The sequence below is a fragment of the Odontesthes bonariensis genome, chromosome 13 (assembly GCF_027942865.1).
Source record: "Odontesthes bonariensis isolate fOdoBon6 chromosome 13, fOdoBon6.hap1, whole genome shotgun sequence".
Classification (NCBI taxonomy): Eukaryota; Metazoa; Chordata; class Actinopteri; order Atheriniformes; family Atherinopsidae; genus Odontesthes; species Odontesthes bonariensis.
Window position 1 is genome coordinate 27321434 of NC_134518.1, and position 16817 is coordinate 27338250.

Consider the following 16817-nt stretch of genomic DNA (forward strand, 5'->3'; position numbering starts at 1 on the left):
AGAACATAAACATAAAACACATACAAACTCTACCACAGCACTAAATACAGCACATAAACGGGGAACAGAGAGCACCCATAATGCAATGCGGCAACACACCCAAAGCACGCCACAATGTATTGTTTAAAAAGAAATTTGTATGGGAAGGAAGAAATTAAAAAATACTTTTAAATTGTTCAAGTTATTTTATTTCAGAAAACATTGAAATTAACAAATAAAAATTAACACAAATAATTCACTGCAGCAATAATGAATTAAGACTGGTGCAGTCCTAAGCTAACCTTTAGCAAACGTTTAGCAACCAGACCGATCTTAATAATTGCTTTACACACTCTTCCGTCTACTTAGTGTCGTTAAAACTACTTTAAAACATCCACAGTTTATTTTTAAATACACAATTCAGTTTTCTCCAAAAATCGAGCTGGTCACGCTCTCACACAGGACGGGTCTTGACTCTCAGTTGAACTTCAAATAGGCTCCGCCCCTCCCTCACAGAACGTAACTTTATATGTAATCTCTGCTTAACATGATCATTGCAGTGTATATTTTCACATTTCTAATCCAAAGAACTAATTTGATTTAGTAATTACATAGATTTTTACAAAACATAATAGAATAAGTAATGAACACTAAAACGTTTAATTGAAAACAAATTCCGGGTTTACAGTGTAGACATCCTACTAGACATTCTACTGAAATATATTATTGTGAAAATTGTGCTGGGTACCCCCAACAAATCTCTTTTGTGTCTTTTTCATGACTTTTCACTTTGTTCCATGATACTTGGTGTGGGATGGAAATACAAGTATTGCCTTGAGTGGCTACAATCAACTCTGCCAATTGAATGAAGCAATAAATCTGAGAAATAAAATGTAATTTTACCTATTTGCAGTGTGTTCTTCAACCAAAACACATACAGATACAATCACTTGGAATTAAGTATCCCAGTCAAAGGCCAGTCAGTTTCTAGCAAATTTCAGCCATTGTCTTGAAAGTAAAATGGCAAATGTGTGAAGCAGCCACGGAAGCGCCTGACAATCGAATAGGCTCAATTACAAAATCTAACACTGTGGCATCAACAGCTGCATGATAAAAGTGCATAATAATTATGCACCGATACAGACACACACACCTACAGACATGCAAAGCAGCACACACTTAGCGCTTTCTTCTATGCTTTTTCTGCTTGTGCACACTGTTCACTGACAGACAATGCATGGAAATTGTTCTTTTATGTGGTTCAGCTTTCAACCATGTATTTAATTCAAAAGGGTCTAATCTTTCTGTCTCATTTTTTTTTGATTAAGAAAGCCAGGCTTAAGTATCATCTTATCAAAGCCAAATACCACAACATTGTACAGAAGAGTGTACAGTGGAGATGGTACTTTTTCATTGACAGCCACTGAATAAAAAGATGCCCATAAAGTAAAATCTTGATGATAAGAGTATCAAATTGAAAGCTGTATGTGTGTCAACTGTATGATGACACTGAGGGGGAAAACTAAGTGTGAGAAGACTCTGTGGGGCAATGCATGTTGCCCTTAGATGCAAGCTGGATCTTCTCATTTATCTTACAGTTAGTACTTTTAGCAAACAGCAGGTTAATTCAACTTTGCAGGTTATGATTTTTAAATTTTGTCAGCAAAATGTTTTTATATTGGGTAATAAGGCACTGTAAATGACCCTACGTTTACACTACATCAAAATATCTTTCAAATTTGTCAAAGTATTTGAATTGTACTTATTTGAGATTAAAGACAGATAGGACACTCTTCTTTTAAGTGGAGAATGTACATGCTGTCACTGAACTTGCAACTCCTCCCACGGTTGAAGAACAGGCAAGTCAATGTGAAACTAAGTGACCGTCAAGACGCAACAGTGTGATTTTGAGTGCCTGCGTCTGAAAAAACCCACTCACACTTATACAACTTCAGCAGATTAGAGAAGGCATTTAAAGTAATGATGATTGACTATATATGCTTACTGTTAAACACATAAAATCATAGACCAGTCAACTAACTAACTTAAATAAGCTTTTTGAGACTTATTGTTTCTCCTTCCTTCTTGTAACTTCAGCCTCACTACACATCCGGTTGAAGTCTGAAGTCAAGTAATTTCTCAGTAAACAACTTCAATGGCTGGTCAAAAGGCAGAGAGCTGGCTCACCACAGCCTACCTCTCAGTGTAGATGCTTCATGTGGCTTTACAAAGGAACCTACAGCTGAAGATAAATTTAGTTTTTTCCTTTTAACAACTTTATGCAGACAACAAATGTTTGTATCAATATTTTTCACATAAAAGATGAACAAATAAGTCTCTCTTGGATTCTTTTTATTAGTAATGTGTGTTTAAAACATTTTATGAAACTGTGAGTGGTGATTGTGGAAATAGTGACAGCAGTGTGCCACTGAAATCAAAGTTTTAAGTGATTATGTTTAAATTTAAGGTAACACTTAACCAACTTGGTAACCCACATCATTCTGCAATAGCACATCATATCACCTGGTTTGCATATCTATTCTTCCACAGAACGATGAGCCACAACACACCCCTGTGTTGACTAAGAAGCAGAATGAAAGAGCGCTGCATCAGATGACTTACCCGCCGGTTTGGGATCAGTGGGACAGCAGAATTATTAGAAAGGTGCTCAACAACTCTTGTGCCACTTCATAATGTCAACATATGAATCAGTAATTGTACTATCCACAACTGGAGTGCATCAGCTAAATAATACCTGTTATATGTATAGCTAGCAGCTAATCATCTGTCTGAATGAGCTGAAACTAGACAGTGATCACCTCTAAACAGCCTCACAGAGTTTACATCCCTGTTATTTCTAAAAATGTATCTTAAAATGCTCAGACGAAAAGCACCAAGCTGAGATGTTCAGTCTGACAAGTTTTTGAGTCCAGCTATGGTTAGAAAAATAGAATAAAAAAATAAGTTTTTCAAAAGTTTCCTTTTGTGAGCAAATTTGTCTGACCTGAGCAGGTTTCATTTTTTTTCTGTAAGAGTTGGCATAAATAATAATAGAAATAGCTGACTTGGTGTGTTTGCAGACCAGGAGAAGACAAACACATGCAGCAGAACAGGCTCATAGTGAACTCCAACAGTCATGCTGAGGTCAAAAGCAGGAAACCAGTCAGAGTAGCAATCTTTTATGACAAAGGCTTGGCAGAGACACAGCATTGGCTAGAAATCCAGAGAAAAGAGTAAGGACATGGCTGAGAGAAAGGGCAAAACCAGGAAGAGGCTGAGCTCAAGAAAAATCATGGATCACGCCAGAAAATAAGGTTGGTACGGTAATTTAATTACAAGGAACCAATCTGACACAGGGTGACTGTAACCACTGAGTATGTATTCAAGGTGAGAAATGACTAAGAGCAATGAGGTGTGCAATGGCGGGAAAAGAACAATGACAGGAAGTAACTCGGCATGAGCAAGAACACACAGGATTTTCAAAATTAAACAGGAAAGTACAAAAGAGTTTATTAAAACCATCAAACTCTATACTGCTGAAGAAGTTATCAGCTCGGCTCATGTGCACCTCATCTGCTTCCATGTACACCACCACCACTCTCTCCTGAGAGAGTGCAGCCACTACTTGAACCATCATCCCACACAGCAGGTCTTTAAGTCCACAATGAACATAATTTGTGTCATTGGCAAATTCTTGCAACCAAGAGATGGCACCGACCCACCCAAACGTGCTCCAACAACAGGCAGAGAAGTGTATGGGGAATGAAACAGACACTATTAGTCCAAATACAAATCAAGTGTGTAATTCAACGAGTTCACTTTTGACACTTTGTTGACACCATCCATCCATCCATTTTCTATACCCACTTAATCCAATGTAGGGTCGCAGGGGGGCTGGAGGCTATGTCATTGAGTGGGAGGCGGGGTACACAATGGACAGGTCGCCAGCCCATCACAGGGCCACATAGAAACAAGCGACCACACATGCTCACACTCACTCCTAGGGACAATTTAGACACCAATTAACCTAACATGCATGTTTTTGGACGGTGGGAGGAAGCCGGAGTACCCGGAGATAACCCAAGTATACACAGGAGAACATGCAAACTCCACACAGAAAGGCCCCAGCTGGGAATTGAACCTGGGACCCTCTTGCTGTGAGGTGACGGTGAGGTGATGGTGATAACCACCACACCACCAAAAAGGACTCAGACAGTGATGATGTGAAGGTGGCTGAAGGAGAACTGGAGTCAGCAAAGTTGCTGTCATGGAAAACAGCGGATATTCTGAGGAATGTTAACTTGTGAACATATTTTGTTTTCTTTACTCTTCGTGTTCTTTCAAGATTATAAGACTTCCCAGTTTGTGAACTTCTTCCAAGTCATATTTTATGACCTTATAAAAACTACTCTATGGGTAGTTTTTTTTTAAATGAGTCTTATTTTGTTAATATACAATGAAATGACATTTGTTTTTAAGACAGCACATTGCAAATATCATAATTAAGTTACCAGAATAGACTACAAGTTGAACGAACTAAACAAATCTTTGCTGCACTGAAAAAGGGTTGTGTTTGTTTAATGTAGGCGGGTGCTTATTTACATTCCAACCAATCACTTTTTCTTCTTCTTTGTGAACCTTAAACACATTATGACCCAACAAGTCATTGCATAAGAAGACATCAGTAGTGTGGGACAAGACTGCTGTGCCACAATGATTGAAGGTCTGACTGTTTTGATTCTTCTTAGTTCAATGTGTAAGTACAATTCTAGTTCTTCTCTTTTGACAACTAGTCACAGTAGGTCTGCTGCACACTATTGTATCGATTGTTTGTGAGAGAACATGGCAAATAAGCTTTAAAGTGTCGCTTATAACAGCAGATATTTACATTTTTCATTCGTTTTGTCCTGTTTTATTGTAACAGTTCATTTATATTTTCTTCAGACCATATTCAGGCTGAAGAGGTCCCTCATCTTATCACTCTGACTGAACTTGAACTTGGTGGCAACGTTACTTTTAACTGTTCAGTCTCAAAAGAAATCAAGTTCCGTCATTGGTATAAGCAGTCTCTTGGAAAAGTGGTTCAAACCGTTGGCTCAGGAGTTTATGGCCAAATAGAGAAAATTGAGCCATTTAATAACCAACGTTTCCAAATCCACGAAGCAAATGGTAGGTGGTTACTTACCATCACTTCTGTTAACAAAGAGGATGAAGCCGTATACTTCTGTCAAAGTGGAAGAGAATATTTACAAACTTTCATCAATGGATTCTTCCTGGCTGTAAAAGGTAAAGAACAATTTATGTTTTTCATCAATCTCTTAGACTTGTGAATCATATTGTACATTAGTCGTTCTTCAAACCTCCATTAAAATATTTTACAGATTATAGTCAGCAGACAGCTGTTTACGTCGAACAAACTCCCGACAAAGCAGCAGTCCGGTGGGGAGACTCTGTGACTCTCCAGTGTTCACTTCTCTCCAAAAACAAAGGAAACAGAATCGAGTGTCCTGGCGGACGCAGTGTCCACTGGTTCCGAGCCGGTTCAGGAAAATCCCATCCCAGTATAATTTACAGGAACAGGAACGGCACTGATGACGACTTGGGGAGAAGTTGTGTGTACTATTTTTCCAAAACATTACAGAACTCTTCTGACACTGGGACCTACTACTGTGCTGTAGTTACTTGTGGAGAAATCCTGTTTGGTAAAGGAACTCAACTGAACACACGTATGTATTCACAGTCTCAGATATCCTCAAATCTGTCATGCGTCTTTATCAGGGTGAAATTCAAAATCAAGCAGTTAAAAAAGGTGAAATTATGTTAAAAGTTTGTTTTTATAAAATTTCTCTTATATTACAATTTTTTTGCTACAACACTGGCGTCATAGGTCCCAAAGATAGGAGGTAAAGGGAAACAAAATAAGGTTAACAGTTCAATTTCAACAGAAAATATTTTGACAACCCGTCCAGTGTGTAACCCCCGCCCTCAAAGAGCTTTTACAAGATAAAAGGGGTTTGGTAGATTAATCAATCTGTCAAATTAAACTAAACTAAAAAACAAGAAAATTTTCATAGAAAATTAACATCTCAATTTCTTAAATAGAAAAGATAGATAGATAGAACTTTATTGAAGTTCTAACTAACTAAAGCTCCTACCGTGCAGCACCATAAGAAAACACAGAAAAGAAATGTGTCTAAAAAGTTTGTGTGTAGAACTTGCATCTTTAAACAATTTTGTTGATTTTTTGTTGATTTTTTTGTTGAATTTTTGATTGTAGGAGAAGAACCAGACCTAGTGGTTCTTGTGCTTGGAGGACTCCTGGTCTGCTGTGTGGCTCTGATTGTCTTCCTTTTCTACATTAATCGAAAGAGAGCTTCTGAGCATCGCAAAGGTTGATCATTCACATATTTACATTTTTTCTTATTTCTCTTAGGATGCAACATCAATTCAAGTGATGTTTTTGTGAGGTCAGCATACTGAATGTTAGTTTTTTATTATTATGTGGAATCGTATTTTCACAACTAATTTCCAGTAATAACCTGAAATGTTTCATGATTGTTGATTAATTTCTGTTTATTTCTAAAATGCTCTGACATTTTAGAAATGCTCTATAGTTCTTACTTACTTAAAATGTAAATGAAAACAAAGCAATAATTTTAAGGTTAATTTTCACCCCTGAATATCACACAAAGACTAAATACTTTGTTTTTATGGTAAAGAATTTCGTTAAGACTTGAAAATTAAAAATTAACTTCATTCTCGATGTGTGTGTAAATTTGTGCTAACTTTGAATTTTTGCCCAGCAACATGCTTAAAAAAATATGGGATGGGGCAGCAAAAGAGTGTAATGAGTGTAACATGTAAGAAACAGAGTTGGATTTAGAATAAAAGCATCCTGGAGCATTGGCGGAGCAGAGATGGTGAGCGCTCATCACTTTGACTCCAAAAGAAAATGGTGTAACAAATTAACACTGAAATTCAAATGAAAAGCTGCAAAACATTTGGAGATTTCCTTATCTAAAGTTCATGATATCATCTGGAGATTTTTTTACTTACCAAGCACAAGGCCAATAATACAAAACTGCCATGATGACCTTTGGGCCATAAGGCAGCAATGCATTAAACACAGATGGGATTTTGTAGCAGAAAGCTTTACATAGGCTCAGGAACACTTGTGCATAGTGAAGAACCAGAGACACCTTCCTCTGGGTCCAAGCTCAAATCTAATTATTTTTGGATACCACACCGGCCATGCTAAAGAGAAGAGGGGCCATCCAGCACAGTTTTCAGCGGACAGTTTTCAGCTCGAAAGCTAAACTTTTGAAAGTTTTTATGGTTTTAGAGTTTATTGGTGCTGTAAGGGTTAAGGTTAGGGTTAGCTACCATGCATATTAAATATCTATCAGGGAAAGCCTCAGCAAGAAAACGCTAAATTACATTCTACAGTTATTACAACAGCATGACTCCATAAAACAGTCCTGCTTGATTGCAGTGCAGAAATGTCACCCAATATAAAGATTTGGTGCTTCTTAAAAAACAAAATTAAGATACAGGAAGTCCCAAAGATTGGCGAGTTGATGAAGTAAAGAGATTTTTCAATATAGTGGCAAACATTCCCCCATTCTTCTCTGAAACGTGTTGCCGTCATCAAATTATTATTTTTTTCTTGAAATCCTATTCTGGCAAGCATCCCCTTCTTTTCACACTGACACTTTACATAGTGCCACAGCTTTTTTGGATATCCAGCTGTTTTTGAAACAGTAGCTTTACTGGATATTTCACAGGGTGTGTATAATGTATTCGTTACAGTACTGTAACTAATCATATCAAAGTCATACTTTGTTCATTCTTTATATAAATGACAGCAAACGTACTCATATAGCAGCAATATATCTCTGTTTTTGCTCATGTCAACAGGAATGAGTTCCTCTCATTGTCCTGGATGTGACAAGTCAACTGCAGATCAATCAAATGATTTGGTGAATATAATTTAAATAAGTCGTATACTGTATGCCCTTGCCTATTCTTACAGGTAATGAACATTCAGCTCTAACTGCATTCGGTACTGTGAGCATTTAGCATTAGATGTTTTATTTTTGTCAGATCCTCAGTACAAGATACACACAAATGTTCGATTTATGTAATGCTGGAAAAATCTGACTCATTTTGGAGTAGCTTTGCAACATTAACTGACTGACACATTAAACCTACATACATGTTGATCAAGTCTAAATGGTAAACTCAATATTAAAATCATTGTTAAGTTATCTAACCACATGTCTAAAGTTGACTTTTCTGATATTAATGTTTTATCTCTAATTTGTGATATATGCCACTAACACAGTCTCATTGTATGTTATTGCAGGACAGAGAACTACATTCAGTGAGCTATGCAGCCCTCGACTTTTCCAGAAGAAACGTGAAACACGGAAACAAGAAGAGAGATCACACAGACTGTGTGTATGGTGTTGTCAGAGCAGAACACCAAAGCCATCAGCAGCTCTCATTACAGGCAGAGCAGGGCTTGTGAATCACTCCCCATATCTTTTCAGCTAAATTAATCTGTGCTCATGTGGCATGTTCACCCTAAAAATATGCATATGTGCACTAAAAGTGAGGTACTGAGGTGACGTTAGGGCACCAAGCTTTCAAATGTTTTGTTTATTGTACAGTAACATCGAGGCCTGTCTGTGTCTGTTGCCACTTGGCACAACAATTTAATAAACAATGAATTTTCATACGTTCAATTTGTTTCGATACATCTTAGTAGCACCTCTTTTTTTCTTGGGCAGGCAGTGTCTTTTTTTAAAACATATTTTCTGCACTCAGAGGAGTTACTGATAGGAGTAACACGTTACTGTAGAGTCTCTTATCAATTCTCCAGAGAAAGACAACATTTGGACATTTGACAATACAAATGCGCAGTTGTGCAGACAGTGTGTATTGCCTCCTCATTTAGATCTTCTCGTCAATCCATCCATCCATTTTCTATACCCGCTTTACCCAATTCAGGGTTGGGGGGGCGGAATGCAGCCCATCCCGACTGTGGGCGGCGGGGTACACCCTGGGCAGGTCCCCAGTCCATTACAAGGCCACACAGAGACAAATGAGAACACACAATCATGCACGGCATCCAAGGTTTTGGACAGTGGGAGGAGGCCGGGGTACCCATAGAGAACCCACGCAAACACTGGGAGAACATGCAAACTCCACACATAAAGGCTCCAGCCAGGATTAGAACCAGGAACCCTCTTGCTGTGAGGCGACGGTGCTAACCACCACACCATCGTGCAGCCCCCTTGTCTGCAGTGGGAATGGCTTTTAACTCTTCAATCATAAAAGCTTTTTTAAAAAAAATACACCCAGTGGAGGAACTAGCCTATAAATAGGATGAATCAAATTAGTTCCCAGAGTTGTGGCTACCTGTGTATTAAATGACCACAGGTAAAACGACCAACTTTCAGAGTAAAAGTCCTTTTTAATTCACACAAATTCAACAGTCCTTTTGCTGTTGCTCTTCTTTCTTACCTTGTTCTTTCTATCATTTACAGCTATAAAAGGATAGCCATCTAATTCACATGTTCCATTCAAAGAGTCAAAAGTATTCGGACCTGGTGTGTGTATAGAAATGATAGACGTTCCTCTATGTCTGAGGATATGATTGCAAAATAAATAGGTCAGGTCCTAAAAGCATCAAACACCACGTCACATGCACAAGTCAAACAGGAACTGGAAGGAAAAGAAACAGCTGAGATTACAGGCAGCAAAGCATGAACAAAGAGAAATCCTTTCCATAAGACACCACTTCAGTGTGTTGCAAATATAAGCAAAATTACACACTTCTGCCACTTTTAGTTGCCCTGTTACATCAGATTACAGCTTTATAGTGGTTACTGGTAGAGTCATCTCACTCAAAGAGAACAAACGCAAGTTTCTGAGCGAATTGATGTTGAGATTTCAAGTATTTTAAAATCAGTGTCAAAAGATTTCAAGTTAATAAATTATTAGAATTCATGGTAAGAATTACAGTTCTGAATTGTTCATTTGATCTGTGAACCTTGGCAACAGCCATAAAATAAAATTTGATTGTGGAACAATAATAGTTTCAAAGGGAACAGCAGCTGTACAATTGGAGCTCTGCTCATACAAGTGCACCTACAGCCCTGACCGCTGCACTTTTACTGCTGCACCAAGCTCAATGAAGGTGACTTTTTGAAATATAGAACATTATTTCCAGGCCTGCTTTGGGAAAGTTATTAAAGATTACTCACAGGAAAAAATATTCATTGTTTGCATTGGTGAAATATAGATGTCAAAATACATTAAATGTCCTTGTTTTTGATCGGTATTTTTCAACTTGCACTTCCTCACTTAGTCCAGTGTTAAAAAAGCAAACACACACACACACACACACACACACACACACGCACACACACACACACACACACACACACACACACACACACACACACACACACACACACGCACACACACAAAAAAAAAAAGAGTTCACAACTGCATACACTGTCTGCATTTCAGCCAATCAGGATGATTTCTGTTTCATAAAACTTGGGCATCTTGCATACACCCTTTTGGTAGGAAGAAAGTTGTGCAAGAGAAAGGTGGTCTGCCACAATGCTTGGAGGACTGGCTGCTTTGGTTCTTCTAAGTACAGTGTGTAAGTGCAGTTATCTATATAAATCCATGCAACAGTGATAGAACATATTAGACAATTAGAAATTGACGGAAGTCACATTCTAATGTATTTGTTGTATACGTAATACTTAAAATGATCCTGATATCATTGTCTAGGTTGGTGTGTAATTGCCATTAATATTTTTCTCTTTTTCTTTAGGTGTGATTCAAAGCCTTGAGGTTCCTCATCAGATCTCTTTAACAGAGGCTGTGCTTGGTGATGATGTGACTCTGATATGTACAGTCTCTGAGGGTAAACCTGGGTTGTTTTACTGGTATAAGCTGGATTTTGGATATATGTTCCAAACTGTTGCTCAGGGCAAATTTGACAAAATAGAACTTAAAGGACAGTTTAACAATGCAAGATTCATTGCCACAAAAGTGGGTAACACGTATCCTCTCATCATAAGAAATGTGAGCAAAGAGGATGAAGCATCATACTTCTGTCAGGCAGGAGCAGCATATACAATGGGATTCATTAATAGCACATATTTGGCTGTGAATGGTAAGGTTTATTCATTTTGCTCTGTTTGTACATCTGTGTCAATACCAAAAAAAAAAAAAGAAAGCTAATACATTTAACTCTTGTTTGTGTCTTTTTGGGCATCACTCAGATCCTAAAAATAAGCAAAAAATGTACGTGATACAAAGTCCAGAAAAGGCGCAGGTTCCAGAGGGAAACACTGTGAATCTGCAGTGCTCATTTCCCTCCGAAAAACAAGACAAGTGTCCAGGTCAACAGAACGTGTTCTGGTACAGAGCTGGATCAGAATCCGCTCCAGGCATCATTTATACTGGTAGTTTCAGCTGTGACAAACAAGCAGGAAGGAGCTGTGTCTCCCGTCTGTCCAAAACTATAGAGAACCGCTCAAGTACTGGAACTTACTACTGTGCTGTGGTCTCATGTGGAAAGATCCTGTTTGGAGATGGAACTCCAGTGGAGATAAGTATGTTTTCAAAATTCTATCTATATAGATATAAATACATTTTAATAAAAAGAAAAAATATATATACATGTTTGTGTGCGTATATACATTATGAAGATGCTGGTTAAAAACTAATGCAGTTCTGGCCAGAAATTAATTTTGGGATACAAAAGCTTATTGGAACAGTGCAAAATAACACAATCAAGATTATAAGGTTCAACAAAATATTAAAGAGTGTGTCCTTTTTTTTGTCTGGCTGAAAGCAAAATGTTACTCTATGTCATCATATATTTCTGTATTCTTAGCTGTATGACTGTATAACAACTGTTATGGTGTTACTATATTGACAAATTTATGAGTAATATAGCTTATAGAAGTGTGTAGCTATGTGAGCTATGTTCATTTACCAAATTCTGAAATTTTACTATAAAAAGTGTTATAAAATAGACAGAAAAAAGAATATTGTTTTATATAATTATTGTATTTTGCACTCGTTCCTTGCACAAAGAATTTCAACAACAACGAAAAAGAAATACATATAGAAGCAAAGCAAAAAATCTATATAAGTTATTGAGACAAAGTAAAGATAGAAATACCTTCTTTTTAAATCTTTTTTTTTTCATTTGTCAGAAGAAAAATGGGATCCAGTCGTCATTGGACTTGGAGCGCTGTTAGCTCTTTGTCTAATTGTGATTGCAATACTTATATTCTCAAGAAACTGAAGGTAAGCTGTTGAGCATGACTGGAAAGATGCAAAAACTTGTTTTGTATGTAGCTTTTCAATCATTGGAAGAAAAAAAAAGACATCATGCATTACAGGATGCACACACTACAGAAAGCCTTGTCGACTTCAAATTGGCTGTGTAGTCCAGGACATTGTTTATATCAAACTTACACCATTGCACTTAGTCTGAAATGATCATCCCTTTGTCAAAAAACTTCTTTGAAACTGACACGTAGAAGTCCGAAAATACTTCAGTCACATACACAGTGACAGTGATTTGATCGCATATCATATTTGTGTCTTCTTGTTTGTCTGTGCTGCATTGTATGCTGTACAAAGTTACTTGAAATTAAATTAAATTAAATTAAACTAAAATACTTTTGTGCACATTGTGAAGCTGTTGTTGTACGATATCAAATGATCCCATGCCAAAGCCTTATTAACAATATTCTGTTTTGTGTTAATGTCTAAGTGTAATCCTTGTATAAAATCTATTTAGGGACGGAGACAGAAAGGTGTTTGACAGCTGTGTTACAGGATTTCTCATCACTGGAAAGCAAGAAGAAACAACAACACACACTGATGTGACTGACTGTAAGAGAATAGAGGCTCTGTTACATGTTTAAAAGCCTCCACATGTAGTGACTTTGTGCAGAGAAATGTGTTAACTGAAGCTCACAGAACCTTCCCAATGTTTATGTTGCTTTGCAGAAATGTTTCAAATTAAGATGTTGAGGACAGTGTTCTTATTTGTAATTGGAAGCTTTTTTTTGTCACCATGACAGTTTCCTCAACCAGAATGTGTGCGAATATGCATGTTGTCAGGTGGAGTTAGACTTATTACTGTAATAAATATCAAGGTTAAAGGCTTAAGCTATGATCTTCTTAAGACTAAGTTGTAATAATAATTGGGCACATGTTTTTTAATCAATAAAATAAATTTTGACTGTATATGTTCATGGATCAGAGCAGGTAAAACATTTGTTCACTAATTCTGGAAATAAGTGCATGAAGAGGTTGGGGATCAGTTATGTGACGCCATAACTGAAGAAACACTAAACAGGAAGACTTCAGACTTCAGATCAGCAGAAAGGAAAATGTGTCAGAAGGAACTGAGATAAATTAGTACCATCCAGTAGGTTAATTAAATACTAAATTTCAGCAATGCTACATGTTGCTGATGATGGCAAACAATTGATGTCTTCACTATATCATTCTTCTTCTCAAAAAATCCACACGACAGCACCTCTAATGCTAACTAATCAAGGCAAGGCAACACAAATTAATTTACAAAGCACAGATCTGTTTTCCCCCTAATTTATAGATAAAGATTTGTAACAGGTATATGTTAGTTATTCCAAAATTGGGATTTTGGATGGCCACAAGCCTGATTCTAACCTTTTGAGGAAGCTGAACTTAAGAATTAACCTACAACATAAGACATTCTAAACTGGTCTATAGTTTTTACATGTTGAAAAAAGTAAAACTTCAACATTTCAAGATACTGTAATTCATTTTAAATCTAGAATACTTCACTGAAGTAATCTGTTATATGTGTTTTGTTGCTGTGTTACGGAGTCCCTGTGTGCAGTCATCCCACAAGCAGCAACACTTTGAAATATTACAGGATATGATAATGAGCACACGACTGTGGATCACAGAACAACGTAGTGTCTCTGCTCTGAGAAAGTTCAGGGAAAGGTAGGATGGAGTAAGGACTGTATATAAACACATATTGGACCGTAGCTTATTGGGTCCAACACATATACATCTTATGTTCGTACATTTTTGTTTAAACTAGCTGATTGACAAGCTGAAGTACATGTTGCAGATTCTATCCACGCAAAAATGATAAACTTTTGTCACATGAGCTATGTGTACTGACTATGACTGAATTAGGGTGGATCAGGGATAAGTCTCTGCCGCAAGTGGTGGCCTCAAATTATTTTGTTTATACAGAGACAGCTAAATGTGTATGACTGTTCCATCTGCAAATTCCACATGTGTAATACTCTGTTAAGCTGTGTATCTATGTGTCCTGTTCAGTTGTATGTGTGTGAGCGTGCGTATGACAAATGGAACAGAACTTCAGGCCTTTTTTATATAGTTACTTTTTACTATTTTTAGATTGTTTATTTGTTATTTTCATGAACATATATAAGCAGAATTTGGAGATACATCTTAATTTTGTTGTACTTCTGTGCAATGACAATAAAGCTTTCTATTCCAATCTACTGTCATGTTATAAATTGATCCAAATAGTCCCAGAAGTGACTTGCTAGTCCAACCCAAAAGCCTTGACAGCAGCATAGATCCTCTGTTTCTCCCCCGCTTGAGCATCTCTTCTTCCACCGCTGCCAGGTTTTATCACGGTAAAGAAGGCAGCAGAGTAAATCCGTCTATCCTCTTCACTCTGTGGAAATGTAAAGAAAATGTTGGCACATGACCAATTGACATGCATTATAACATTTTTATACTAATCTTACCTTTACATTCCTTTTCCCAACGCTTTTTTGCAGAAACACAGCAACTGCAAAATTACAAAAGAAATTCCATTGATAGATAGAAAGAAAAGCTTAAATGTAATAGTTGTAACACTAATGAATAAGCATGAAAGAAATATACATAGTGAGGTAAAGTGTATCACCATTGCAAGAATCACACTTGGTTTTCTTCAAGATGAAGATGAGGATGGCTATAACAAGCGCACAGATTACCAGTACAGCAGAAAGCAGAAGGAGAATGATACTGTTCATCTGGAAAACACCAAAGGACCATCTGCTGCCTGCTACACCAGTAGAAAAAAACAATAAAAGTTAACATTTGTAAGTAAATTAAAATGTAAATCCATCTTCTGGTATTATTTCTGTTTGAGAGATAGTTTAACTCAGTCTCTATGGATTTCATTTCACTTCCAATCAAGACTAATTGTGATGTTTGGCTAAAAACATTCTTAAAATAAACACGACTTCATTTACGTACTTTCCTACTTATTACCCCTTCACATCGCACACTTACCTTCAATGTCAAGTTTTATTCCATTTCCAAATATTATCTCTCCACATGTTACCAGAGCACAATAGTAAATCCCAGTATCAGAGGAGCTGACATTCTTTGAGAAGTGATACACACAGCTCTTTGAAGGAGAAGGTATATCAGGTTTGCCGTCACGTTCATGTGGGCCATTTCCATTGCTGTAAATGATATTCCCAAGAGATTTATCCGACCGGACTCCAAACCAGTGCACACTGTGCTCATCTGGACAGGATGACTTCTGAGAATCAGGGAGGACTGAACACTGAAGAGTCACAGAGTCTCCAGGATGAACTGGATCGGATATCGTTGGCCACTGAGCAACTGTATATTTTGTTGTTCTCTCACCATTTTCTACGAAAGAAAAAAAGAGTTGAAGAAGTAAAAGGTCATGTGCATGAATTGATTTAGGACATAAAAATGCTAATTACTGAAAATCATTTGTACTGATGTTATTAAATATAGTAAATTCACAAACTGACCTATTATGAAGAGACAAGCATTACCTTTTAAAGATAAATAGGTCCTAGTCCACCGATCGATCCTCCATGTGAGGACGGCACAGTGATACAGTGCTTCATCTTCTGGCTCCGTTTTGAAAATGGTCAGAGTGCTCATGACTGTTGTGCAGTTAACACCAAATCGTGAGGGTGAAAATCCTGGTTCAAATACGGGGTCCACTGTATTTTTCATCAGTGAGGTGATTAATGTAAGAGTATCACCAACACTCTGTTTGTACCACTTGACCCGGGTGTTGCTGTGCTCCAAATCAGGAAACCAACATGTTACGGTTACTGATTCACCATATTGACCGTCGATCACTGAGAAAAGCGAGTCTGAATTAAAAGACAACAGATGATAAAAAACAATTGTTAAATTTTCCTAATCAAATTATTATACATTTATAAAACTACACCCACAATATAAAGAACGCTCAGGTTTGTTACAGACCAGCTCTTAAAGAAGAGTTGCTTCAGTTACCTTTACTAAACAAAAGTAGATACAACAGAAGCCCCAGGATGGTCAAAACATTCAAATAAAACATTTAGAGAGAAAGACGCAAACCGGACTTACATGCCTGATGAACGAGCATAAGTACAATACATAGATGCAACATCTCGATGGCGCAGAGATTTCAGTTGGTGATGCGAGGTGGACATAATAGGTCAGACTGTCTGATAAAGCAGAAACTACATTTCCTGTTATGCTGGTATTTTTTTTTTCATTTTTTTTTTGAGGTTTTGTGGTCCGTTCAAATAGGTCACACTGTATCATAAGTATTTTTTCAAACATTGTTTGACAGTTGAGTGGAAGGTTGATTTCTGCAAGCCGGAGCAAAATTGTGGCAACTTTCTTTGAAGAGTTACACCGACATTAAGATAATGTTTCCCATTTACTTACACCTGCGCTTTAGGGGTTTGAGGCCTGTTCATCTCCCTTTGAGCTTAACTGAAAGCTCA

At 37.3% G+C, this 16817-nt stretch overlaps 3 protein-coding genes across 3 annotated transcripts; 2 read left to right on the forward strand and 1 right to left on the reverse strand.

Annotated features, from left to right (window-relative positions):
• Nucleotides 1-4647: 4647 nt before the first annotated feature.
• Nucleotides 4648-8726, forward strand: LOC142397381 (uncharacterized). The gene is made up of 6 exons (XM_075480731.1): nucleotides 4648-4735; nucleotides 4924-5265; nucleotides 5361-5705; nucleotides 6257-6370; nucleotides 7897-7958; nucleotides 8345-8726. Exons 1-6 carry the CDS (start codon nucleotides 4693-4695, stop codon nucleotides 8507-8509), a joined length of 1071 nt encoding a protein of 356 aa, XP_075336846.1. The 5' UTR covers nucleotides 4648-4692; the 3' UTR covers nucleotides 8510-8726.
• Nucleotides 8727-10614: 1888 nt separating this feature from the next.
• LOC142397189 (uncharacterized) lies at nucleotides 10615-12109 on the forward strand. The gene is made up of 3 exons (XM_075480531.1): nucleotides 10615-10657; nucleotides 10835-11179; nucleotides 11289-12109. Exons 1-3 carry the CDS (start codon nucleotides 10615-10617, stop codon nucleotides 11726-11728), a joined length of 828 nt encoding a protein of 275 aa, XP_075336646.1. The 3' UTR covers nucleotides 11729-12109.
• A 2350-nt stretch (nucleotides 12110-14459) lies between these two features.
• On the reverse strand, nucleotides 14460-16521 carry LOC142397382 (uncharacterized). Its single transcript, XM_075480732.1, has 6 exons — nucleotides 16432-16521; nucleotides 15864-16193; nucleotides 15343-15711; nucleotides 14972-15112; nucleotides 14811-14854; nucleotides 14460-14737 (listed from the first exon to the last, which is right to left on the reverse strand). Exons 1-6 carry the CDS (start codon nucleotides 16472-16474, stop codon nucleotides 14603-14605), a joined length of 1062 nt encoding a protein of 353 aa, XP_075336847.1. The 5' UTR covers nucleotides 16475-16521; the 3' UTR covers nucleotides 14460-14602.
• Nucleotides 16522-16817: the final 296 nt, after the last annotated feature.